At 41.3% G+C, this 27,570-nt stretch overlaps 1 protein-coding gene across 4 annotated transcripts in view; it reads left to right on the plus strand.

Moving 5' to 3' along the window:
- ZNF385B (zinc finger protein 385B) overlaps window positions 1-27,570 on the plus strand; it is a 334,199-nt gene that overhangs the window by 141,699 nt on the left and 164,930 nt on the right. Inside the window, exon 1 of one of the 4 annotated variants that reach the window (XM_090045314.1) lies at window positions 981-1,120. The exons of the other annotated variants lie outside the window; for them this stretch is intronic. Within the exon in view, the coding sequence (XP_089901440.1) occupies window positions 1,102-1,120 (19 nt within the window). The 5' untranslated portion in view covers window positions 981-1,101. Of the gene's footprint in view, window positions 1-980; window positions 1,121-27,570 lie in introns of those variants that run through there. 4 annotated transcript variants of the gene reach the window in all.

Consider the following 27,570-nt stretch of genomic DNA (forward strand, 5'->3'; position numbering starts at 1 on the left):
TTGTAAATCTATATGTAGTCTTCCCTGTTCTGATGGAACCAATTGGACTGGCACAAACTAATAGAAGGAGCATAGTTCCCATAGTATATGTTTAATACACATAGGGCCATTTTCTATCCCCTCTAGCTCTGATACAATTTGTCTATCGTGTAGTTCCGTTAGAATTGCACTAAAGTCATACTGGCACAAATGAGATCAGAAGATAGCCCATAGCAAGAAGCTCTATAGCAAGAAGCTCTAAGGGACTGAGATGTTTAAAATATATGTACCATACAAGCCTTGTTTTAACCTTGAATATCTTAAGAAGGGGACCTTTCTCCTCTTCTTCACAGAAGTAATCATCATTGTGCAGACTAGGCACAAACAGTCCGTTATAGATTTTTATTGCTCAATAAAGATTAAAACTTGTGGCAGCAGAAAGCATATTAAATATATATCTAATGTATTTTTGTTCAGGCTAATTTTATTGTTTCTTATTTGGCAATGCCTGTAAAAGGAATAGGTAAACATCACCTACCTCTAGATTTAAAAAAGGAGTACTTATTATACTCTTTAAGGAAAGTCTGTACAAGTAATGCTATGGTAGAAGGAGGCACACCTACACAGTGGAATTGTGCCTGCTTCTATAAAGCTAAATTTGGCCTATCATTTATTTTATTAACATTTTTGCTTTAAATTTATGTGCAATAAAATATCCTGAGCTTTATTCACAAAGTATGTCTGTGGAGTATTCCTTCTTTAGTTGGATGCAGAGGATTATTTTCAGACCAAGTAGTGGACACACACATACACACAAAATATATCACTTGAGCTTCAAAGAAGTGACCTAGTTTTTCATGATTTTGTTGCTTCACAGTCTGAGGTGGCAAAAGCTACTAACAATTTCTCTATTGTTTCAATTTAGTTTCTGGAGAGGTATCATTCACCAATGAGAGTGAAGTTTAGTACCTCAGCAGCTTTAGGGTTCAAGGCACATTTCTCAGCAATTGAAGCTCAAATCTTCTTCAAAACTTGAGTCAGGTCAAAAGGAATTTTGTAAGAAACATTTCCCTTGCTAAATCTATTTTAGCAAAACTTACCATTCTGCTGATTTAATGGTAGATGAGAAACATGCTTCTGGGTAAGTAAAGCCATGTGGAAAGTGGTATTTTTTTTCTCTGTTTTAACTAACATAAGAGTGGCATACTGTCTGCCTGTTCTAGCTGTATACAGAAATAAATGTGTGCTGTGTCTTGGTAACTTTATTTTTTAAAAGTAATCCAGTACTAAAGTTTACTCATTTGCTGAAACTTAGGCACTGAAGTATCCATTTAGGAAATCTTAGCTTCTAAAAATGACCCTTATTTATTCTTTAGATGCTTTTTACCTTTGGATAATATATGCCATAAAGAAATAAAAATACCAAAATCAGCATTTGAACTTTATCTTTTTCTTGTTCAGATGGTAATCATGACATTTTCTGAAAGATGACTAAAGTGAAAATGCTTGTTAAAGAGTTAAATGTAAACATTCATTTCTTAGATACTAAAATAAATGCTTCTGTATTTTTTAAAAATGTTAATAGTATAAGAATCTTTTGTTTGGCAGTTGACTATTGAATGTATCATGAATATCTTGATAATATTTTTAGAAATCTACAGCAGAATCCTATGGAGTGATAGTACAGTGCTAATTTTATTAATTCTAAATAGAAATAACATTTACTTTGAAGAATCCCTGCACTTTGAATTTTAAGGAAACATTTTCAGATTGTTCAGCTTGTGAAATATTAATGTGTTGCACATTTCACTATACTGCTTGGAAGCAATGTTGAAAATATGCAAGATGCCTTTCAGAAAGTTCCATGGCATGTCTTGTTAGGTAGAAAACAGATAAGTGCTTTCCTTCCAACCAGTAAATCTTTGTTCGTTTTATAGCTGGAGGATTAATTTGTAGGAAACAGCTTTACTTTTTCATGCAAGACACCCTTGTTTCCAGGAATGTAGCTGGCAGTTTTTCCAGACATCTAAATAAATGTTGATAAAATGTTTCATTCACTGTGAAGTCAATAGTATAAAATGCCCTCTAGTCTTTAAAAGCATTTTCATCCATGAATTATGGCAAATGTAGATTATCATATATTAGTTAAAATCCATAACACAAATGTACCTACTTTAAATTCACTTTCTTTCAGATCTCTTCTTTTACTAAAAGCTGTATAGATCATTGGCCATTACTTTTTAATTACAAATACATTTTTTAACTTTCTGAAGGCAAAAAAAAATCCCTTGGGGAGATGCTTTTGTGTTATGCTGACTGTGTAGCTAAATTGTTCAGATTTTAGCAAATAGGCTTGATGTTTGTGTGTATGTACTTCAGGACTGAAAGCTCTTGCCATTTCAAAAGCATTTGTTCCCATCTTTTTATCACTGCAGCATCTCTCCCTCTCTCTCTCTGACTGACTATGCTTGTTTTCTTTGATGTTCTTGATGCATAGTCTTCAGTGCTAAATTGTCCAAGATTGTATACAACACTGAGTGATTATTTTGGACCTTGTACCTATGTCGTTGAGTATTCAAACATAATCAGGAGGGCATTTATACTGTTGAAAGGAAATATGTGTTGTAAAAATTTTTCATCTACAGTTGTAGAAGTCTAGAACTGGGGAGACTCTTGGAAGTCTGTTCCTACCATTTTTTTGCTCTGTGATTTCAGCTCTAAGCCTGACAGAAATGCATTACATTCTTTGAGAATGGCAAACATATGGCATCCCTTAGTGTGGGTGCCACCTTGAGGATATTCAGTTCAGCATAACTGGTTATAATTATTCCACATTGTGCTTATAATAGTAGTGGTGAAGATGTGCACTATATGTGTGTGTGTATACGTATGTATGTGTGTGTGTGTGAATATGTATATATGTGTATGCTAAAAGCTCCTAGAACACATCAGTCAAAAAGTAGTTTTTAACAAACTTCATCTGCGATATGTTCAAATTTCTGTTTTGCTTAGAAGAGAGATATCTGTCATCTGAGGAAATTATGTAGATTATTGGAACCATAAGTTATATAATAAAAGAAAGCTGAAACAAAGTACTTAAGCCATTACCTTTCTTCAGTAATTAAGACTTTCAGGCACAGATATTTAAACACTCTCATGTCCTCATTGTGCAAACTGGATAATTTTGTCCTCAACTGCGTGGTTATATAGGCAGTTACGCCAAAGCATACAAAAATTTCTAGTTGTTTGTTTGCAAATATTGAAATTTGTGTGATCATCCACAAATCTGGTCCTTAGCAAACTAAAATAGGTCAAGCAAAGTTTAAGATCATAATATGTTCTTGTTATAACAAATATTGAATTTCTTTGGGAAACCATATAGTCAAGTCAATTTAATATTTGAAAGTTTAATCTTTCCCAAGTAAATTCAGGTAAGATTCATTTTGAGCTTTTTCTTGAATGTAACTATTTCAGTGGTTAGAACAGTGTAAACCTTTGGAGGCTGGGGAAAGGTTGCTGCTTATATTTCAGATGAAAGGAGTGTTTGTGAATTCATCTGTGTCATGTATTCATACCTGGTTTAAAACGAGCCATGATGCACTGCAGTTTCTCTGGAACATTACATAAACTTCCTTGTTCTAAACCACGCAGGAGTTTGAAATATGCAAACAGAACTGAAAGGAACCTTGAAGCAACTTCTCCACAAGCAGGAAGTCTAATATTTGCACAATAATCAATACTGTGATGGTCACAAAGACAAACAGCAACCTCTTCTACAGAACTTGGTTTAACTGGAAGAAGAGGCTAGGATCTTTTTAAACAACTTTCTTATTTTAACTAAGGATGGGTAAAAACAGGGGAGATGGTTTTAGCTTTCATTCAGCAAAACTTTGTTGTCTGAGATCTTGAGCTGTGGAATCAAAACCAGGGGCTGTTCACAAGAACATTACATTCTGTGTTAATTCCTAATAGTTATGCAACGAGGATTAGAGCTCTCTTTAACATGATCATAAGACTTTAAATAAGCTATAATAGAAGCAACGTCTTTTACTGATACCTTATTTTGGATAAAGTAGGATTGGAAATGTTCATTCTGTGCCTTCACTCCTCTGCTTCTTGCCAATTATTTGTCCTTACTCTTTTCCCTATCTTGTGGTTTGTTCATTTTTTTTGTATCTTGAGGCCAAATTCTGCCCATCTTATGAGAAAGAGGCAAGGAAAAAAGAGGCAGCAATGATGTCCAGGAACAATTGCAGCTCCTTTGTTTACCTGAGTGCAAGAATTGTTGCATCACCCTAGCCTTGGAGTTCAAGACTGGGGACGAGGAGAGGCAGGAGGGAGGACAGACCGTGGTACTGGCCATTTCTGAATTTCTGTCACGGGGAGTGCCTTCTTTGCCATGCTCCCGAAGGCTTTTCAGCAGTATGTGGTTCCCAATATAAGCAGTGCTTCTAAAATACAGTTCAGTGCTGTCTTACTAACTTCTCTGAAAATCACTGATGTCACTGAAAAGTTGCAAGTTCTCAGCAATTTCAGGATTTGACTGTAAAAGAAAAAAGTTAAAAAAACAAATTCTATTTTAAGTGGTAATAACACCTCTATCTTCCTCTAAATTATGCATCAACACTAGACTTTGAATCCTCAGAGAAAAGATCATCAAATCCTATAATTCAAGTAGTAAGAACCTTAGCTGACAGCAGCAGCAGGTGTTTTCCCAGTGTGGAAAATGTGGTCCTGGATCCAGAGAATAGTTGAAAGGCAGGGTTCAGCTTAGCCTGGGTCCTTTGTCCATGATCCTTTGAGTTGGGGACCATCTGTGATACATCCTGCTCTCAGGATTGTGGGGTGAGAGGATAACAACAGATGTCCTGTGCTGAGTCCACATAGAATGGTTTAGTCAGGCCTGTCTGTTACCATGTGCTGCCCTGCAATGAGCAAGGAGGGTAGTTGGGCTGTCTTGACCATGTCCAGACGTTTAAGGGTATGCAGGGGACCCAGCTCAGACTGATTTTTTTTTTTTTTAAACCTGGTCTTCCTCCACTGAAGTTGATCCAGGACTTTTGGAGGGTAGCATGTGCCTGCTGCCTTAGTGATGGCATGAGCTCAGTATCGGAAAATTCAGTGCTTTTTGTTTGGCTGCCAAGGAACATAGGTGAGAGAAGGAAAATGCGACTTAAAAAAAATATTTTACAATTTAGCTAAATCTAAATGCAATTTGATGGGGGGGGACCCACTACCCTGAGAATATTGTCCCTACCAAAATCAAAGCCCTAGCGTGGCCATTGGCTTCTCAGAGAAAAAGTCACAAGAATCCTTGATATGGAAAATGTAATGCACTTTAAATATGGTGGTTGCTATAAGTTTTTCCATAATATATAAAAAATTAGTGTACACGCAATCTGTACATTTTTCTCATGAATATAATGTGACTGCTCTTGATTTGTAACACTCATTTGTCTATGTTAAGAAAGTGCTTAAATTGACTAATTGTATTTTTTTAATTGGTTTTTTTAATCTAAAAGAATAAGATTTTTTTTCACTTCCTTCTCAGAAATGGCTGGAACCATTTTAGCTGATCTTTTTCTTTGAAAATTATCAGCCTTAGTATTAGGTGTGGAGAATTTCACTCCAAATGTTCTGTTTGGCAAAAGTTCTAAACTCCTAAAATAACATCATATTATGGGAATATTTAATTATAGGGAAAAATAATTGTATGAAATATAGCAAATTTAATTGAAGAATTTACTATGTAGACCACCTATAATAACAGTTACTAATGAAACAAATCAGGGGGCAAATCTAAGGTTATTGGTAAAATTTAACTGAATTTCTTAACTCAGGTGCTGCATACCTTTGCCTTCAAGGTATCAATTAGCAGTTGAGGTTTTTCCTAATGCTTCCGTTTTGTATTATTTTTCCACTTGACATCCCTTTTTCTACGGTCACATCAGTGGTGTTCAGGAATAAACAGGAGTATTCCTCACATCTTCCTTGTGTTAGTAAATTGAATCATTATATGTGTTTTCAGTATTTAGGTAGAAATTTAAAGGTGTGCTGCTTTTGAGGTAAGAGGTCTTCTGAAGGCAATGGCTGAAGCTTTGCTCACTTGAGATCATTTTTCTTTCTATATTAATATAGAGCCCAAAAGATACAACTCTCTGAGTATATACAAAGGTTGACCTAATTACGATTAGGTCAAGCTAGATATGTAATCATACAGGCATTCAGAGAGGTTAAACCAGGCAAAAAATAGTGGGCCGAATCTAAATTAGTTCACCTGAGTGGGTGAGCCAACTTAGAACAGGTTAACCTGATCATCAAATGCCTGTACATGTTTGGAGCCCAGCACAAGGGCTGGAAAAGCCCAGCATCTCACGCCAGCCTCAGGACTGAGCTCTTTCTACCCTCACCCTGATTGTGACTGGGATATTTTTATTCCCTCAATCCCCTAACCCTGGATAGACAAGCCTTTCCCCCATGGATCTACCAGCCCTCCTTGATCCCATGGACCCACTAGTCCCCCCTGATCCTGCCTGCTTCTCCCCCTATCCTGAGTTTGTTGCTCTGGTTTCCCTGCACAACTCCCAGGACCAGTAGATGCTTGTATGCTCTGCCCCCACTCTACATTTGTGTGGCTTGAAGTGAGCCATGTGAAAGTAGATGGGGTGCAGTGAACAAGTGCACACACCTTTTGGGAAAGGAGAAACATTTGTTGAACATTTCTGTTTCATAATTTTGGAAATCAGTTATACACATATAAAAAGTCAAGCTATATTAGTAAGTACTCAAATCAAGATAGCAGTGCTGAAGGTCCGCCTCTCTGGAGTTTCAATGCTGTACTCTATACTTGTGCAGCTTCACATTCACAGTAGTACAGATTATGTGTGTGAGTAAATATGGAACAAACTATGTTGTTCTGATGTACTCATTGTTCTCCACAGTCTTTGAAAACAAGCTATCAGGACTCAAAAAAATCCTAGGATCTTTAAAATATGATCTCAGTGACTAAGGTAGGGTTACCATAATTCCAGGTTTTCCTGGACATTTCCTCTTTTTAGAACCTCAGACCTCGATCTGGGTGGTTTTTTTTTAATATGATCAAATGTCTGGGATTTTGGTCAGCTTGGCTTCAATGCGTTTCCTGGCACTTCCCGGCTTCCCTTAGCAAGAAGCTGCTTGGGACTCAGGGGATGGCGATTGGAGGCAGGGTGCACACACATGGTCAGCACATAGCCAGGCAGGGGTGTGAAAGCAGCCTGGCAGCTGAATACAGGTAAGTCTGTGGTGGATAGGGGTTGGAGGGCCAGGGCTTGGGGACTGTCGTGTGTGTGTAGGTCCAGGGCTCCAGCAGGGCGGGAGAGGCACCTGCCCATCCAGCAGGGAAAGGGAGTGCCCTTTAGCCAGGCCAGTGGCACCAGGGCCGGTGCCTGTGCTTGCAGGAGCAGGGGGCTGGGGGGGAGTAGGGGACTGCAGTGAGGGGCACCAGCAGTGCTGGGGAGCTGTGGATTAGGAGTCGGGGGCAGGGGGGCTGTGGCTTGGGTATGAGGGACACCAGAAGGGGCAGGGGACTGTGGGTCAGGAAGGCAAGGTACTGGTGGCGCCAGGGGGTTTGGAGGTTGAGAATGAGGGGCACCATCAGGGACAGGGGGGTTGTGGATTGGGAGTGAGGGGCACTGGCAGATCAGTGGGTTGGGCATGAGGGGGCTGTGGCTTTGGAGTGAAGGGCAACAAAATGGGCAGCAGCAGGGCACTGGCATATCATGCCCCCCCCCCCCCCGGTCACAGTCATATACCCTGTCCTTCTCCTGCATGACAGGTGTCCATGTTTTTGGAACTGGAAATATGGTAACCCTAGGCTAAAGCTGTATTTTAATTTAACGTGCTTGTGTTTTAATGATTGTTTCTGTGAATAAACAAACAGAAAATTCCAACAAGAGTTCCAGGCTCTGGGGCTATTGAATAATTCCCAGAGAACTCCTCAATAATGAATTATGGGTTTGATCTTGCAGTCTATACTCAGTTCATCTATAGTCTGTCCTTCCTGACTGTACCTGTGTGAGTAAGTATTGTAGGATTGAACTGTGTGACTTTATAGTGGGCTAAACCTTGCTCTGTTTTATCAATAATGCATCAAGTTTCTTGATTCTCTGATATCAGAAGAAGCTGTACCCCTCACTAATTATTTAAAGTGTTAACACTCTGGCAAGCATATATTATAACCTGTTATTTTGGCAATGTACCAGTATGCTTGATGTGTTTGGAATTATGGCATGCCAAGGTGGAGAGAACCAGCTTTACAGGATGGAGTCTAGTGTTGCAAAAACTTGCTAGTAAATTGTAGTGCTTACCACCATAAATTAGAAGTTGATCTCTAAATAGACTTTTTGTGGTAAGTATAGTAGGCCTGATAAAATTTGGAGGCTTGGGTTCTGTATTGGACTGAACTGTATAGGACCTATATAATAATGTCATGATATTAAGCTGTAAACATTGATTTCGATATAAAATAATAGTAGCATTTTTATAAGCATCCTTTCAAGGGAAAATTGCATGTAAAAATAAACTTTTTCTGCTGCTGACTTTTTCTATTGACAGAAATTGCAGTGAAAACATTCTGATGGCTAATGAAATGCTACAGGCATGTGTAATGCATATTAATAGAAATTACTTAAAATATTCAGTATTTTTTGTGATGCTTAAAACATTCCCATAAATAAAAACAAACAAACAAAAAGTAAAGTTATGAAAGTCTTGTGATGGCCAGAATAATTTCTTCAATTTCTCAGGCAGACAAGGTTCTTTGGGTAGATGTGAACTCTTTTATAAGACCAACTGAATAGGTGGGGAAAATGGTTTTTTGCAAGCTTTTGGGCACAAACGCTCTTCTTCAGGCATAGGGAAAGTCTCAGACTTTCTACAGTCTACAGACTTCTCCTATGCCTGAAGAAGGGTGTTTGTGCCTGAGGGCTTGTAAAAAACAATTTTCCAACTATTTAGTTGGTCTAATAAACAATATCACATCTACCCAAAGAACCTTGTCTGTCTGTGCCCTTAGACCAAGATGGCTCCAACGAACAACCCTTTAATTTCTCAGTACATTAAAACAAAATCCATGACAGATGATAAATAAAATGACTGCTTCTATATCTGGACAAATGGCATTCAAACCCTAAATAAGGGTGTACGTGTAATAAAAATGATATCCCTGGCATCTCTTAAACCCCAGACTCACTGCTAGTACCTTTGTGGACAAAAAGAAAATATATGATATCTGACTTATCATAATGGCATAAAATAAATTTAGAAAGAAAACAGCTCAGTCCTTTAATGATTGCAACTTTAATCTTTGACTGTTCTGTATCTAATTTATGCAGCATCACTGAATTAGCCAACCAGCAGGGGAACAGGGAAGAACCAGACTGGTTTAAATCCGCATTTGCATCCAGCTGCTTCCTGAGTTCTAACTCAAACCAGTTTTATTGTTATTTTGAAGAATCTCCACTGTATAGATGAGACCCAGTGAGGACTCATACAGTTAATGCTCCCTAATTAAAGCTGCAGTGGGTGAGATATTGTGAACCTCATAATAGGAAAAGCAAGTCAGCCTATGTTGAATAGCCTTTTCGAATAGAGTTGTTTGTGTAGAGCTCTGCATGCTGCTGAAGTATTCTGTTTATAAACTGACATTTCTTTTATCTGAAAATGTTGGGTCAGATGGGTTTTTCATACATCTGTTGCCTTCTGTTTCTCATACTTTTCTAGTAGGCTTCTGACTCTACTAGTGGCTTACACCAATACCTGTGGAAGCTGAAGTAATCAAAGACTTAGCCAGGGGGTTTGCTGTGTGAGGGCATCATGTATGTTAGGAAACAATCCAAGCTCATTCATACTCAACTTTTCTAGCCCAGAAGGCCAGCCAAGTGGCATGTGGTTGGTATGTGGGCCAGATTCTGTGCAGGCTCAGTCCACAGACATGATCCAGCACACTAGTGTAACCATGTGCACTGGCCCAACCCCGAACACTTGTTCTGGCCATAGAAAGACTATGTACTGTTGTGATCTGGCACCCAGCGCCATGTCATCCAGACCACAGAGCTCTCCACAGGTCTGGAAATTTGGCAGTGGGGCAGCAGTGACCATGTTTATTACTGCGGCTCTGGGAACAATTGATGCTGTCACTGCTTCCTCACTTCCAAATTTCTGGACCTGTGCAGAGGTATATGGGCCAGATGATGTAGCACTATAGGCCTGAGGTTGAGCACTACTGCTATGAAGTAATTCCAGATGCTATACTGTAACACCCCATTATAAACCTGAAGTAAGACTGCTGCACTTCTCGGCCTTTTTTTAGTTTAATAACATGGTAGAATTTTTAGACAGAGAACACAGCATACTAATATCTTTCATAGAACAAGCATTAAAACTCTGATGCCTTAGTCGCATGACAAGGATTATAATGAGATGAGAAACTAGCACAACATGAATCCATTTTTATGACAACATCTGTAATAAATTAGAAGTAGTAGAATATAATCTATTCTTGTTGCAACACTTTAAAAAAAGTTGATGCTCAGATATTTTGCAGTGTGTATATGTGTGGAGGGAGGAGAATATTATTTGCAGGAGAGGAATTGATATTTTCAAAAATATGAAGTATACCTTGATATTGTTTTTAGTAAGTGTTCATGAGATTCGTGGCTGACTTCATATCATAGGAGCATCCTTACATAATAATAATTAGAAACCAATAGCAAAATGGAAAAAGTTATTTAAAATGAGTATTCATGCTTGTTTCAGAAAACAAACTAGAAATAGAAAGTCTGGGCCCTGGAAGAAGTCTTGAAGAATTAAGTGCCAAGTAGCTACTAATCAGTCAATGTGATATGGGCATCTGTTTATTTCAAATTTCTTTAGAAATCCCAATTGAAGTGTTCTGTCATGTATAGGAATTATTTATGTGTATTGACATGTATATGTTTCATAGTAATTTATCAAATTCATCATGAGGTTAAATGACCGTTCTGTACATACAAACACTCTCAGGGGAAAAAAAACAGTCTGTAGTTGGAATTAAAATATCAAGTGAACCATTACTTTGAAGAGGAAATTGCACCAAAGGAAAGGTGAAAGGGCAGAGGCTTAAAAGGTTTAGAACTTTAAATGCTACAACAAACCATTGAATCATAGTTTGCCTATTGGGCTTACACTTCCAGATTCCTATGCCTACTTTATACCTGTTATTCTTTTAGCTGAGGACTAGATAGGGGCTGCCTTTTTGGTCTAATGCTGCATGTTGTCCAGATTTAAACCACTGAACCACCCATTCATTTGTATATGGGATGAAAGAAACCTGAAGAAACCAGCTAGGAAAGAGCAAAACAGAAACCCTGCATAACATTAGTCTCTTGTAAAAATGGATGATAAAAGCTAATGAATTAATACTTTAGGCCTCATACAGACAGTTTCTCCTGGGAGAGAGGTTGACTTTCCAGGAGAAAACATGAGTATGCAGATGTTCAGGCTTTTTCTCCTATAGTAAAAATGGCTGCTCCAAGAGAAAAACAACCTGGGAACAACCAAGGTTAAATTGCTCCCAGGAGAGTATCTCCTGCAAGAGTGAATATCTATACATGCCATGGCTTCTCTCACAAGAGAGCATAGTCCTGTAGGTTTTTTCCCCTTCCCTGTCCCACTCCAGGGAAACAGCATGTTGCTTGGTGGGCTCTGTTACTCTGACAGGGGGCAGAAAATGCCCCCTTTAGAATCCTCACATTGTACTGCAGGAAACACAGGATGACCATGAGTAGTATGGGTCAGCTGATCATGCTGCCCCACGCACTGCTGTCATCTGTCACCAGGAAGATTAAGGGAGCCTGGAGAGCAGACTGAGATGTGTGCACTTGGGTCCCCTGGCTGCATAATGTCAGCACTGAAAGCTCTCCACTCCTTGGGGCCTCAGTAATTGAATGTGTGTACACACACAGAGTTCTGGGTAAGTTTTTCTGCCAGGAAATCAAACGTGGGAGAATTTCCTGCAGTTCATTTGAATTTGTGTGTGCAGCCTCTATAATGGTTGCAACAAGCAAAAACAAAATAAATGCACTATAGGTCTGTAATTCATGGTGATGGATGATGTGTTAAAATGGCTAATTGGCTTTTCAACTCAGCCAAGGCGTTTGAATCACTTTATCCTTTTCCCAACATTCTTGAGCCAAACTTTATTCTCTGTTTGCATTAAAGTTTAAATGAACTTTAAAGGTCCTATGTTACTTAAGAATGCATTTTATTTCTATATTCTCGTGGGTTACTATTTTGGTTTGTTTGTCTGGAGAAGTTTTTAGTTTTTTTCAGAGGTCATAGTTTTGACCTTCTTCCTGTGGGTATGATTTGTTTGTTTGTTTTTTAAATAAAGAAAATACAATCAGCTTGCTGCTGATATCATTATCAGTCTTTTGGTTTTTGGATATCACATGTTAAGCTTGTTGCCAAAATGTCATCATATCTCACAGCTGAAAACTTGATAGAAACATCTATATTATTTCTAAAAATAGTTCTGGCAGGTCCCCAAAGTCCAATGCCAACTCCTAAACTTGACAGGTGCCAACACAAAAGAAGAAAGAAGCAACCTCCTGAACTAAGTTGAGTGGGCAAAGTCTGTAAGCTTCTAAAAGTGATTCATTAGACTGCTTTACTTACTCATATTTGGGAATTTAATAGAAAATAATTCTTTTTTTATTTTTTCTGGAAACTACTTATTAGTTTTCTATAACAATATAAGGAAGAAAGCCTCAAACAAATCCCATATAAAAGTTAAAAAATATTGAATTAAGTTGAATTGAATATCCCCATATGTGTACATGTGCACACACCTGTATGACATGAATGTATGTACTTAAAATAAAGCCACCTTGAATTCTGGCTAAAATTACCAAAGCTAATACAAATCCATAAATTAATATCTGCAGCTAAAATATTCCCAAATCCTGCTATCACCTGCTCTGGAAAATACCTGGTAGAACAGAGAAGCTTTTCAGTCTAATCTGAATAAAACATATTTGGACACTTAGAAGACTACTTAAAGGAGCAAGTTTGATAACTGAAAATAGCTTAGTGAAAAAAAGCACCCTTATTTTTAAATAAGAGGGCTGTTATTTTGCATACTCTACACTACAGTATCAAATACAAAGAAGGCATTTTGGGCTTGGGTATATGCAGGGTCTAAATTTATGGGTATAAAAGTAAAAACCAGGACTTTGATTTGTACCTGGAAATGAACTGGAAAATATTATAGAGGTGAAATATGCATTTTTGCAAAAGTATCACCAGAAACAAGAGAGACAGTTTGTACGTGATACTTGATGAGATTGGATGGAGAAGTAGTCAGGATGAATAGCAGTAAATTGGAAATCATGAAATTACCAAGAGAATAAATAGAGAAAAGGAACAAGAACAGAGTCTTAATGGATGCCGACAAGAAGTGGGAAAAGATACAAACAGTCGGTAAAAGTAAGAAAAGAACTTTGACATTAAAACCTATAACCATGGAAAGCTATAGATATTAAGAATGAGCAGGTAAAAGCACAGGTATAAGTGCAGGTAAAAGCGCAGTGGGATCTAATGCATGAGTCGTATCTCCTGCCACGCCACTTGTGCATGGCAGAAAACACAATTGTGGGACCACACGTTAGAGCCCATCGCTTGACTGCTGGTCCAGGGGGAACCTGATCCCAGGCTCTCCCACAACAACAAAAAGCAGGCTCCTTTGGCTAGGAGACCCACATATGCAAGTCGAGGGGCTCCCAGCCATAGGGGTGGCCCACACATCCCTGGGGCTGGAGTATCCCCACTGTGGCAATCTCCCCCCACCTTTGGGGTTGTGGGAAAACCCCAGAGCTAGAGGATTGCAGCTGCAGCAATCTGCCCACCCTAGAGGTACAGGGAAATCTCTGGGGCTAAGGATAACTGCAGGGGCAGTTCCCCCCTCCCTGGGAAACTCCCAGGATCAGAGGATTTCAGCAGTCTTTCAGGGTCAGGGGTTTCCCACATCTCCAGGGTGGGAGGATAACACTTGCAGCAATCCTCTGACTCCATGGGTTTCTTGCACCCTGGGGCCCTAGGGATCACAGCAGCCATGACCCCCAGGTCCCAGGAGTTTCATGTACCTCTGGACACTGCTAATTGCAGCTGCAATGATCCTTAAGGCTTTTGGGTTTTCTGCAGGGCATGGCACACCCCTATGTTTGAAAGCCCCATCAGCTGATAGGATTCCCAGAGGCAGGGGAGACCATGGTACACATGCAAATTAAAGCTCAATAGCAACCAGCTAACTATAAAGCTAGGACACATTTTAGAGGCCTATCTTTATAGCTGGTTGGGGCTTTTTATTGTATTATAGCTACTTTGCATGTATAGCTGGTATCCAGGTAACTGCACAATTAACCAGTTAACTGTGCAATAACTGGAACATGTTGAGGGGGCCTGAAAAAAGGGAAACTATCCTCAGTGCTTAAGGCAGTCAGAAGAGCCTAAAGGATAAGGAGGAAGAATGGCCTCTGATTTAGCCGGAAAGAAGACCCTTTTATTATTAGTGAGTGTAGTTTTCATAGAGTTCAGAGTGCAGATGCTTGGTTAGTGGATGATCAATAAAACAGTTGGAGGAAAGAAAAACTAATCTCTCCCTTCTCTAGTGTTTCTATAATGTATGCAACATTGTATACCTGAAACATTTTTTAGGGACAGAGGAATTTGCAACAGTTACTACTGATCATTTTTGGTTAACTCTGAACAATAATAAACCAAATCTTGTTTCCATTTGAAGTGATATCATTGAGCAGAAGTTAGACTTTCATGTGTTTCTGTATGGTTACAATAAGTGTTGACTACATAACTAAGAACAGGCCAGGATTTCCATTGTGAATCATTATTTTTGTATCAGTAGCCTAAGGTACCATGATGGAAGGGATCACTGAAGGCAAGGAGTATGCTTCACCTGAATCTTGTTTAGCTTGCTTACTCATAGGTGGGACTTTATTCTCTTCTCAGTTGTGCCAATATGGCATATCAGTGTGCCACTGATTTTAGCAGAGTTAATCCTGATGTGCATTGGTGTGTATGAGGAGAGAATTAAGCCCCTTGTGTTTTTCTTATTTTGTTTTGTTTTTAAACAATTGAGTCATGTGACTTAGAATCATATACCAATAGTATAGTCTGTCACAAATGTAAGAGGCCTACTTTTATGGCAGATTCTTTAGATTATGGGCATCCATGGGATGCCCATGAGTACTGTATTTTGTATTTGGATCTCTGGTTTAATCAAACAATACACAAAATCTTATGAAGGCAAGCATTTATGTATCTAAGAACACTCAAGAAAATTAATCCTTCCAGAGTAATTTGCTTTATGTCATCAATAAACTGGTCTGAGATCCATCTGTTTCATAGAGTAGCATATGCTTACTTTAAAGCTTCCTGTCCTGTAAACTCCCAATGTGGAAGAGAAAAAGTAAAGTGTTTAGGGCCACCCACACATAAGTCTAAAGTATCTAGGCCTTAATACCTGCATTTAGAAAATTAGAAGTTACTGCCAGAGTTGGCCTGGAATTCCTTAAACACTTGGGACATATATTTAGGTCACTGTAGTATTATGGCATTTAGCATATTAGAGATGCATATAATAACATTTAGAACTGTGATGTAAAATGAGTGTTAGTATCAGTTTTGTGTATAAGCAACATATCAAGCCTGTTTGGGACATTTATCCAGTGTCATAGAGCAGATCATAGGGGCTCCAGCAACTCCATGCGTTTAACTCATTGTCTTTAAATACAGTAGAATTTCCTTTTGTACCAATATGACCTGCATCTTGATTCTTACACTATGTAATCAAACCAGAACACCTGCTATGGTATCTGTTTCCAAGTACCCATTCAGGTTTTTCACAGTTACAGAAAAATAAAGCAGCACTATGTATTCCTTAAGAAAAAATTAGAAAAATTAGACTGAAAGAATATAAGGTATATTATGGAATCCTAGATATAGATGTGAAGAAAACATTGATCTCATTTGGGCCATCCTCCTGTAGAATATCTGGTACTTTAGCCAGTGTCAGTGCAAGAAGCTTCCATCACCACCTATATGGGGATTATCCTATTGGCCAACAGACCTAAATACTAAGATTTTTTCACCTAATATGGAATATAAAAAACTTGTGAATATTACCCTGTTAATTCCTATTACTCTGAGCTATTCTCCAGTGCATCAAGCTATGAACATCTCCTTTGGAATCCCTGCTCTTTAAACATGCTGTGTGTGGGTGCAGACATGCACACATACCCTTAATTATTAACACTGTCCACAGGTGCATGCTCAATTTGTTTATAAGACTAATTTAAGAGTTTAACCAGCCACTTGAATAACTTAGAAGAAAAAATGTTTAAGCAGTGCCTTGTAACAGCTTTTGAGCCCTAATTTTTTCCTACAGTTGAGCCACGCTGTCTAAAATCCTCTTTGGATTTCCAGGTTGTACAGGTGGCATTTTTACATTTGATTCTTAATGATTCTTGTGTATTTAATGTGCCTGGATTTATTTTTAGTCATTTACTCATCTTTGTAATAGATGTGGTATGGTAGAATATTTTTATGCTATGCTGGAGTTCTTTAAGCCAAACATTTATTTTTAGCATATGAGATGGGTGTCAGTTTACTGTTTTAGCTCCCTGCTCCAGGGTCATTAATGACAGTATCATTTTACTTTTTGTGTTTCTATTCAAGTACTTTCATTAATAACAGCATCAGTTAGTGAAAGGGATATGATCCTTTTATTTCTTAATAGAAGTATTTTTTCCTAATCAGGAGTCTGATTAAATTCAGTAGAAAGGTATATTATGCTATAGTGATTCAGTTTCAGTCTAGATTTGGAAAGCTTGCTTTGGCTAGCCTTAATCTTTTTAAAGATACATTACAGAGTTTTTAAATGGCCCTTTGACTTAAAAGTAAGCTTTTGTCAAACAGGTGAAGGAAAACAGGTTGTCTAGCAAAGCTAGCCAAAGTACAAATGCTAGAGACTTCTAATATTTGATATACATAGTAGGTTTCACATAGACATATGTTTCCTGGTGTGTATTCAAATGTAAGGATTTATTTTCCTCCTAGTTGTAGGTTCAGTTGTAGGGATCAGAATCTTCATATTATGGATTTGTATCGTATATCCAGCAATGCATATTTGTCTAATTAAAAGTTAGATCTGACCCAGTGTCTTGGCTTTTAGAAGCAAAATGAAGCTAAAGAACCTGCAGCAAACAGCAGTAATGGATTCTCTAGTACCTTAGATTAGAACAAGAAAAAGGTAGTGTAATATAAATACTGTAAATACTGCATAATGCGAAGGCAAATGTCAGCAGAGATGGAAGAAAATCCACACATCTTAGACCTTATAGGATCAAATTAATTCACCAAGAAAGTAAGGATATAGAGAAAATAATAAAGGTCCCAACAGTGGTCTCTGAGGAAATATGTTTTTTCTTATTTAGCACCTAGAGGAAGGGTGGGAAATTATTTAAGCTGAAGGGCCACATAACAAGTTTTAGGGAGTGTGTAGGGACCACACACAAAATCTTTCAGAAGATATCATTTTAACATATTATAGATTAAAAAAAAAATCTTATGCTAAAAATCAAACCTGCTAGAATATATTTTAATTTTATTTCAAAAAATAATTTTTGTCCTGATTTTATAATTTTTGAGTAGTGTATATAGAGGTGATTGCATAATAACTCAAAATAGTCTTACTCCTGTATATTGTTTGTGGGGGGGGGGGGGAGTGTATGGGGGAGGATTGCCTGGGTGCAAGGTCCCAGGAGCCAGCAAGGGGTGGGGGGGAAGGAGGAAGAAAAGTGGAGCAGGGTGTGCATGCCTGGGCACTGTTGTGAGGTGCTTGCCCCCCCCCCCCCCCCCCCACATCCAGCCTGCAGCTGCCCCCACAGTGCTCTTCATGGGGCCAGACCCTGCCCGCTCCCATGTTAGGCAGTCCACACTGTACTCCTGCTCACACTTACCCAGCACCCACCAGACAACACCACCCCAACCCTGGCCAGTACACACAGCTTCTCAGCAGGGCTGCCACCACAGCTGCCCAGGTACTACTTGGCTCCCCCCACCTCCAGTAGTTCCTCCTCCTCTTTCTCCTGTCCCTGCTGCACCACTCTGGGCATCAGGCAATGTGCGGAAGCTGTGGGGATGTGTGCCAGGCAGCAGATGCCCAGTCAGGCAGGGGGGAAGCTGCAGCCAGGTGGCTCCTGCTCCTGGTAGAGTTGCATCAATACATCGGTCTGATAGTGGATTGGTACCGATATAAAGGAAATTGGCTGTATCAGAAATCGGCCTGAGTGGCTGATAATGTGGCTGATATATGGCCCGTGCATGTGCGTAGCCACAGCACAGCAGTAGGCAGTAAGGAGCACAGCTTGGCAGCTTGGAGAGCTGCATGCAGCTGGTAAGTCTGTTGTGGTGGACAGGGAAGGGGCATGGAGGGGGCAGATCAAGGCACCTTCAGTGAGGGAGGGGAGTGGGTTGAGGGCTGGGGCTGTGCCAGGCCCTTCCCAGCAGGCGCTGCACTCGGGGCAGGCGGTGGTGGCACTGGGAGGGAGGTTGCAGGCTACGGTGAGTTTTGGGGTGGCTACAGTCCCCACAACTCCCTCCCAGAACCACCACTGGGAAAAGCCCAGTGCAGCCCTGGCCCTGGCTCCAGCCCGCAACAGCAACTGCGCCACCTCATGCAGATCTGGGGGCACACGCTCCCCTCACTCCCTCCTGGGGTGCGCACAGCAGCAGGTGTCACTCCCCCCCAGTGCCTCCTGGATGAGCCATGGCTCCAGCTTGAGCCCTCCCCTGCTCCAGCTGGTCAATACCTGTCCCAGCCCCTACCCCAGCCCCACTCCCTCCCTTGCCATGGGGCCCTTTATCTTCCCCCCTCACACCCTTTCCCTCCCCCCTCGCTTTTTACCATAACAGACTTAACAGCTGCACACAGTTGTCCATGCTTTATTGGAAATCAGATTGGTATCGGCCAGTGTACCTTCTTAAAAATAAGCTATTGGTATTGGCCCCCAAAATCTCTATCAGTGCACCCCTAGCTCTTCCATTCACTGGAGTGCCTTCTATTCACTCCCGCCCCCCGCCCCCCGGGGCAATGAGCAGCCACCTGCGAATGGCTGAGTGGGTGAAAGGCACTGGGAGCTGAAGCCCTGCACACTAGGACAGGAGCTGCGTGGCTGCCGCTTCCCCCCTCCCTGCCTGTCATTCCCTCATAGCTACTGTTGCTTCTCTACGCTACCTGCTGCCTGAAGTGGCACAGCAGGGCAGCAAGATGAGCCACTGGAGGTGGAAGAAGCTCAGCAGTACCTGGGCACTGGGAGCAGTCCCACCTGGAAGCTGTGTGCACTGATTGGGACAGTCAGTGGGTGCGGGCAGGCATGCAATGCAGGCTGCCCTGGGTGAAGCTTGGCCCCATGTAGAGTATGATGCAGACACCTGTGAGCCAGATGCAATCATGTGGCATCTGAATCTGGCCCACGGGCTGTATTTTTCCCTCTCCTGATCTAGAGGGATTGTTCAGACAACCAAAGAACAAAACAATAAGAAACAGGGGCCTCATTAGCAGAAGAGTCAGTGTTTCAGAGTTTATATTGCTGTAGCTACATGGTTACTGTACAAAGCTTTGCTATACTCCACACATTGCTTTTGCCATAAGGAGATATGACCTGAGCAGGGTGTAGGGCCTGGGGCAACTCAGCCTGTGCGGGGCCCTGTCCCCAGATGTGAGGAATCCGGCAGTGGATTCAGTGGTGGAGGGGGTGCCAAGTGGTCAGATGTGAAGCTGGTGGCAGCATGGAATAACCGTGCTGCTCCACCCTGCTCCATGGGGCCCCAGGTGGTCATCTGATTCACTCCGCCAGGGATGGCCCTGGTCATGAGCTGCAGAGAAGCTACCTGCTAACAAACCTCTTGAGGGAACAGCTTCCCTTGCATAGTATAATAATTTTTAATTTTCACTTTGGTGCAACTTGGAATGGCTAAACTTACATAGCTAAGTTAATGGACAAGTCTATTTGTTCCCATAGGTTGTTTTGATTTGCTAGATTCCTTTATCTGCATGTTTCTACATGGGTTTGTACCTTGTTCTGGTCCCTTCCAGCACATCATACATTTGCCCTTTAGTTGCTCTTTAACTTAAATGCTCATTTTTCTCTATTTTAATGCACTCTAAACCCAGCAAATATTGCTCTTTTTAATTTAAAGGATTTTAAAGCTACATGTTAACAGACTGTAGCAGATTACTAGCCTGTCTAGCCAGGTGTCTTATCTCCTAGTAGCAACCTATGCTTTACTTTCTCTCAGGGCTTTAATTTAATTTTTGCTGCTTTTGACATTGGAGCCAAGGGAGAATTCTCATTTCATTTGAGGAAGTTTTATTTCTGTGTTTCATTAAGTAGATATGGATTAACCTTAAACTATGCAGAGACACTTGTATTGCAGTGTAAATAGATACTGCAGGAGGTTGTAAATAGATACGGCATTTGTCCCATGAGAGAGACTTTTGACCTGGCTTCCTACAGATGTACATGTTTATTGTCCCACTTCAAGTTCCTCTACAGTAGCTAGGGTAAAATGTACTAACACTTTTTCCTGGGACATAGTCATGAAGGTCTGTATAGTTACTGCAGTTCATTACAGGGACAAGCCAGCTAAGCTATGTAGTACCCCTTACCATCTAACAGCAGAGGACCAGCAATGCAAGTTAGAAAGGTCATTTGTATAAATAACTGAGCTGCTAGGCTAGGGACAGAAGTTACACATAAACCAGTATAAGTGATCAGATACTAGTTCAAAACTGCAACACAACAGAAGTTCACTGCTACCTATTTCAAAACGGCTGAAACTGGTTTAAGGTAAATCAGAATGGATGTAGTATCAGACTTAACTGATTTCAGTTAAATCAGTTTATTGAACTTCTGTTGCAGATCCCCTCCAGATTCAAATTTACTCACAGTCCCCCAACATCCCAGGATGCTTGGAGCCCCTGTCCTCACAGGGTGGGTAGGCGACTTTTGGCCCAAGCTGTCTGCTCCAGCTGAGCAGGAAGACAGACGTGCTGTAGCACCTCCCCCCCTCCCCCTGGCTTCTGGCCTGAGCCACTGCAGGCATGTGGCTGCATTTCTGGAATCAAAAGTGAAATGCCTTGTTTATTGGTTTAGTCTACACAACTTAGGTTAACTTGTGAAGATTGAATCGATTCAGCCTCGGGCTTTTTGACTGTCTGTGCTTAGCCCTACTGTTCTGATCCAAGTCAAAACCTGGGAAAATAAGGAGCACCTCAGATAAGATGTCTGTTTACAGCCAGAGTGCTCCATGGGGGATTAACATGGAATAGCTGTTGTGCTTTAACTGCACACCTTACTTTATTCCTCATCAACTTCCTTCCTTCTGTAACCAAGAAATTCTCTCCAATCTCCAGGCAGTGTCAACAGCTTTTTTGTGTGCTTTCCTTTTGTAAAGTAGCCCATTTCCCCTTGATTTTTATCCTTTAGCATGGATGACTGTTTGATCCCTTGATTATGGGACACTTTATTCCCCATCTTCCCCCATATTTTCCAGCTGCAGTCTAGAGCAGTGGTCAGCAACCTTTTTAAGGCTGAGAGCCAGATTGGCCCAGCTGTGGTCAGAGGCAGGTAGATGCTAGGATTGTGCTGCTGCCACTGCTGCTATGACCCTGGAAAGCTACCACCCTGATCACTTCTCCTCACTGCAGCAAAAGCTTCCGCTGCTACTGCTTCTTCTAAACACAGCACAGGAGATGCTATCACCATAGAAGCCGCTCGTCTATAGGCCAGATCTGACCCACATACCATTGGTTGCCAATGCCTGGTTTACAGCAGTAGTTCTCAACCTTTTTTGTGCCAGGGCTCATTTGTAAATGTCAATGGCCAGTCCTCACTCCCAACCTGCTGCCCCCAGGCCCCAGCCCCTTAGTGTGTGGGGTAAGAGGTAGGTGTGTGGGGTAGGGGGGAACATGGGGACCCCAAGCAGCCCCTCACAGGCTGGAATGTCACTGTTTCCCTTGTTTCTCTCCTTTAAAGGAGAATGCATTTTTAAAGTTTGTTTGTGACCCTTTCATGTGACCCAGGAATTGAGAAATGCTGGACTGGACCTCCTGAGGTCCCTGCCAGCCCAAATTTTCTATGATTTTATGACAACAACAACAAGACTTCTGTCAGACAAGGTTCTTTGTGTAAATCTGGTATCCTTAATTAGACCGACTAAAATAGTTGGAAAAATTCTTCTTTGCAAGCTTTTGGGTACAAACACACCTTCTTCAGGCAGAGGAAACATCTAAAGTTTTTTTGTGCTCTTCCTAGATGGGCTAGAATAGAAGCCAAAAGCCTATATGCAAGAATGCCAGTCAGTGAAAATGCAAATTGTGGTAGAAACAGGTTAGGAAGGGAAATGTAGATGTGGTGATAAGATGTAGCTGGTAAATAGAAGAGAGGTTACCTGGGGTATGAGATTTTAGGCAGGTCATAAATCCACATCTATATTTATATACAGTAGGTTAATGAAGTGAAGTTCGCAGGCTTATCTGCAAAAGGTGTTTTGTAAATTCCCTTTGAGGATTAGAACTGAGAGATTGGAGAGAGAATGGTTATCTTGTGAGAAGTGTGCCCCCACAGGTAGTTGGGTACTCTTGTCTTTGATGGATTTTCAGTGTGCATTCATTCTTGTGCACAGTTGTTGTTTAGTTTCTCCTACATATTTTCCATCAGGGCATTGGTGCACTGGATGAGATGCATCTCACTGGATGAAATGCATAACATTTCTGGAGGTGCAGGTGTAAGAAATGTTATATATCTGTAAGAAATGTTATATATCTCAAACATAAGAAATGAGAGCAATGTTACATGAGAGATATATTGCATTTAATGAGATATATATCTCATATATAAGAAATATATATATTAGAAATGTTATATATCTCCAGAAATGTTATACATCCCATCCAGTGCACCAAATTCCCTGATGGAAATATGTAGGAGAACCCCAACAACAACTGAGGTCCAGAATGAATGCACACTGAAAATCTGTCAAAGACAAGAATACTCGACTGCCTGTGGGGGCACATTTCTTACTGGACAATCACTCAGTTCTAATCCTGAAAGGGAACTTGCAAAACACCTTTCATAGATGAGTCTACAAACTTCACTTCATAAATCTACTGGATACAAAAAATCATGTACTCAGTATAAACATTGGGTTTATGATGCATTACAACCTGCCTGACATCTGATTTACCAGGTATCTGCCTGACCTGACCTGACTTCTTACATTCTTCTTTCCCCCCACCTTTTCTCCCCTCTGCTCCTCTACTTTTCTGCCCTTTGTTTTCCTGATTTCTACCTATTTCCTTTTCCTTTGAGAGCCTCTTTTTTTACCTTGTATTATTGCCATGGTAGTGTTTCTTTTTGCCCTTTTTCTCCCTGCTGTCTTTCCTCTCCCTTCCCTGCTTTACCTTTTTTCTTTGTAGTTTCTACCTATTTACAGTCTCACTGACATCCTGCCACACTTTTAGCTTCTCTCATTTCTTGGAGTCTCAGACTAGCAGAGACTCCCTATGTCTGAAGAAGGGTGACTGCACCAAAAAGCTTGCTAAGAACTTTTTTTCCAACTACTCAGTTGGTCTAATAAAAGATATCACATCTACTCAAAGAACCTTTCCTGCCTATGTCCGTACCAGGAGCGGGCAATTATTTTGGGCAGAGAGCTGCTTACTGAGTTTTGGCAAGCCGTTGAGGACCGCATGACAGGCATCCCAGGGCAGATAAATATTTGTTTTCTAAATTTTTTAGGGGCCCCATGGGCCGGATAGAATGACCTGGTGGGCCACATCCGGCCCCTAGGCCACTTTTTCCCACCCCTGCCTTAGACCAACACAGCTATAACCAAATACCCAGAAATACATGCAGTGCACTATCTTTATGAAATAGGTTTCTCTCCTGATTAGTAGGAATAGTGTACAGAGCCTGAAAGAGGCTTTCTGCAACTGAGCAGCTCCAAAAAAGAAAAGCTCAAAAAAATTACTAAGAAGAAACCAGGATTTAGAGTTATTAAATATTTAGGAATGTGCAAGGAACTCATCTGGAATGGGACTTTTGCTGCTTCAGTAATTTTTTCCCATCTTTCATAGAATCATGCAAAATTAGGATTGGAAGGGACCTCAGGAGGCTATCTAGTCCACCCCCCTTCTCAAAGCAGGACTGTCCCCAACTGGAGTTAAGGCTTTGTCTAGGCAGGTCTTAAAAACCTCCAAGGATGGAAATTCTACAACCTCTCCGGGTAACCTGTTCCAGTGCTTTACTACTCTCCTAGTGAGAGAGTTTTTCCTAATATCTAACCTAAACTTCCTTTACTGCAACTTGAGACTATTGCTCCTTGTTCTGTCATCTTCCACCACAGAGAACAGTCCAGCTTCATCCTCTCTGGAACCACCCATTACATTCCCACTCAGTCTTCTCCTTGTCAGACTAAATAAGCCCAGTTCCCTTAGCTAGGGTTACAATATGTCCAGGTTTTTCCAGACATGTCCTCCTTTTTGGCCCTCTGTCCTCCTGTCTGGGCAGGTTTTTTAAATGCAAGCAAGTATCTGGCAACGCTCCTACTAGTTAGCCTTCTTCACAAGGACATGCTGTAGTTCATATTCAGCTTATTGTCCCCCAAGTCCTTTTCTTCAGAGCTGCTGTTAGCCAGTCAGTCCCTAGACTTTACCAGTGCATGGGATTGTTCTGTCCTAAGTTCAGAACTTTGAACGTGTCTTTATTGAGCCTCATGAGATTTCTTTTGGTCCAATCCTCCAGTTTGTCAAGGTCTCTCTGAATCCTAGCCCGATGTATCTACTACTCCCCTTCCTCTCCCCCTGCCAGCTTGGTGTCATCTGCAAACTTGCTGAGGGTGCATGCTATCTCATCTCTAGGACATTGATGGAAGATGGGAAGACGTTGTTTCCTCTTCCTTCTCTTGTTGTCACTGCGCATTGCATCACATGCCTCATGCCTCAGGAAAAAATCTACAGTTGTGAATTTATGAAGTGCTATAGTTTAAACCGTATTGTAGCACAATTCAAAGGAAAAAAATATTTCTTTGCTGCTTTTCCTCTAAAAGGGCTGGGAGTAGAGTTGGTCAAAACAACTAAAGGCAGCATTCTTTTAATGTTCCTTTTGCAAAACAATATTTCTGCCATGGACAGAAATAGGTTAAGAGAACAGGACTTATGAGGAGAAGCATGGGACTCTTCAGCCTGGAGAAGTGAAGGCTCAGAGGTGAATTGGTGGCAGCCTGTAATACATAAGGTGTATACATCAGAAACTGGGAGAATGTCTGTTCACCAGGGCACCCCAAGGGAAGACGAGGTCTAACAGTCACAAACTGCTAGAAGACCATTGTAGACTGACCATAAGGAAAAACTTATTTACCGTCCGAATCTCCAGAGTTTGGAATAGACTCCCCCCAGAAGTTGTACAAGCACCTATTCTAGATACTTTTTAAGAAATGTCTGGATACTCATCTTGCTGGGGTGATCTGACCCCAGCTGACTTTCCCCTTGGGCAAGGGGCTGGACCCAATGATCTTTTTGAGGTCCCTTCCATCCCTAATGTCTATGGAATCTATGGATCTATGACAGCAAATTTGTAAAACTATGTTTTTTAATCTATATATTTCCCTCCCTGGAGATCTTAGCAATATCCACAAAACAATTCCAAACCTGAAAACAGACTAGGGAAGAGTTTGAACAAGACACAAGCTACTATGTTAGTCCAAGAGTTCTGTTCATTAATATTTCACTCCTGTGCATCTAGAGTTTCATCAACTTCAAATACTTCATATTATTTAATTAAAATGTGAATGAAGAGAAGCAGCCCAAAGGACCTCTTTATTTTCTGGGTATTCATTTACTGAGGCTATTGGGTCACATTGACACAGTATTTAAGGAAGGTTTTTTCATGGCTGCCACTGCAAGGAGAAAACAGAAGCTTACTTTAGAATAGCAAAAAACAAGCAACCATTTTGTTCTATTAAGCCAACATATCATAGGAACATGTATGGTCACACACACAAACCCCAAAACAAACAAAAAAGGCTTTTAGTGAAAATGTAGGAGTTAGTCCTGGCAGTCTTTTGCTGCTTGCTTTGACTTTGCATCTGGTATATTACTGAAAGCTTTCCATGAGCCAGGAGAATCGCAGACTGTTGGCAGAGCAATAGCCAACTCAGAAGGTGAATTCCTCACAGATGTGCTGGTAACAATCAGCACCATCATCAGCATGAAAGCTCTGACTGGAGAAGCTTGTAATATTCAGAGACAGGGAAGCTACATTCTTTCTGCAAGTACCTGCGACACCCAGCAAGTGCAGGTCTGCGAAGGACCTGGAATACTTAATAGCAAGATTAATGAGTTCATCTGGATGTACCAGCAACATTTCATACCTGTTTAGTGGCTACATTTGGAATAATGTAAATATTATTCACATTGAAAGTTATTACTCAAGTTTTCTTCTTTTTCTGGGCACATATGTCTTTTTACTGTAACATTAGCCACTTAACATTACAGAATGGGAGATGCTTTTGGCATTGACTACTTGCTAAAATCCCTGCATACCATACCATAGCATAAATTGACAACGTAAAAAACAATGCATTTATCATATTATATTTCTCCCTCTCTAGGTACCATATCCAAACAGGACATTGGACTTAGGGTTACCATATTTTCATTTCCAAAAAAGAGGACACCTGTCATGCAGGGGGATGGGAGAGGAGTATATGCCTGTGATATGCTGGTGCCCTGCCCCTGCCCATTCTGTTGCCCCTTACTCCCAAGCCACAGCTTCCCCCCCATGCCCCAGCCCTGCTCCTGCCCCTCACTCCCAACCCACAAACCCCAGCCCTGCCAGTGCCCCTCACACCCAAATCACAGTACTCTGCTCCTTTGGGCCATGCTGGTGCCCTTCACTCCCAACCCACAGTCCACCCCCCAACCCTGCTAGTGCCCCTCACTCCTGACCCACAGCCCTCTGGCCCTGCCTGTACCCTGCCCTCCTGACCCACAGTCACCCCCCGCCCCTGGGTTCCCTCACTCCCAAGCCACAGGCTGCTTCCACCACCTGCCCCCACATCCTTCACTCCCAAGCCACAGCTCCCTCAGCCCTGCCAGTGGCCCTCACTCCAGACCCACAGTCTACTCCCTTCAGTGTTTCCTGGCTGCCCCACCCCTGCAAACACAGGCACAGGCTCCAGTGCTGCCAGGCTAGCCATGCAGGTCCCTTCAGCCCGTGAAAGGCTCCCTGCTCCCATCCCCTGCTGGAAGGGTATGCGCCTCCCCTGCCCTAATGCAGCCCTGGTGCCTGGACAGCTTCCCCCAGTGCCAGCAGGCACCTGCCTGCCCCCGACATACATCCACACCCACACTCTGGACAGTCCCTGAGCCCTGGCCCTCCAACTCCCACAGACTTACTTGTGTCCAGCTGCTGGGCTGCCTGGCTATATCCT

Source organism: Crocodylus siamensis, chromosome 4 (assembly GCF_052110815.1).
Source record: "Crocodylus siamensis isolate JL-2025a chromosome 4, ASM5211081v1, whole genome shotgun sequence".
In the NCBI taxonomy this organism is placed as follows: domain Eukaryota; kingdom Metazoa; phylum Chordata; order Crocodylia; family Crocodylidae; genus Crocodylus; species Crocodylus siamensis.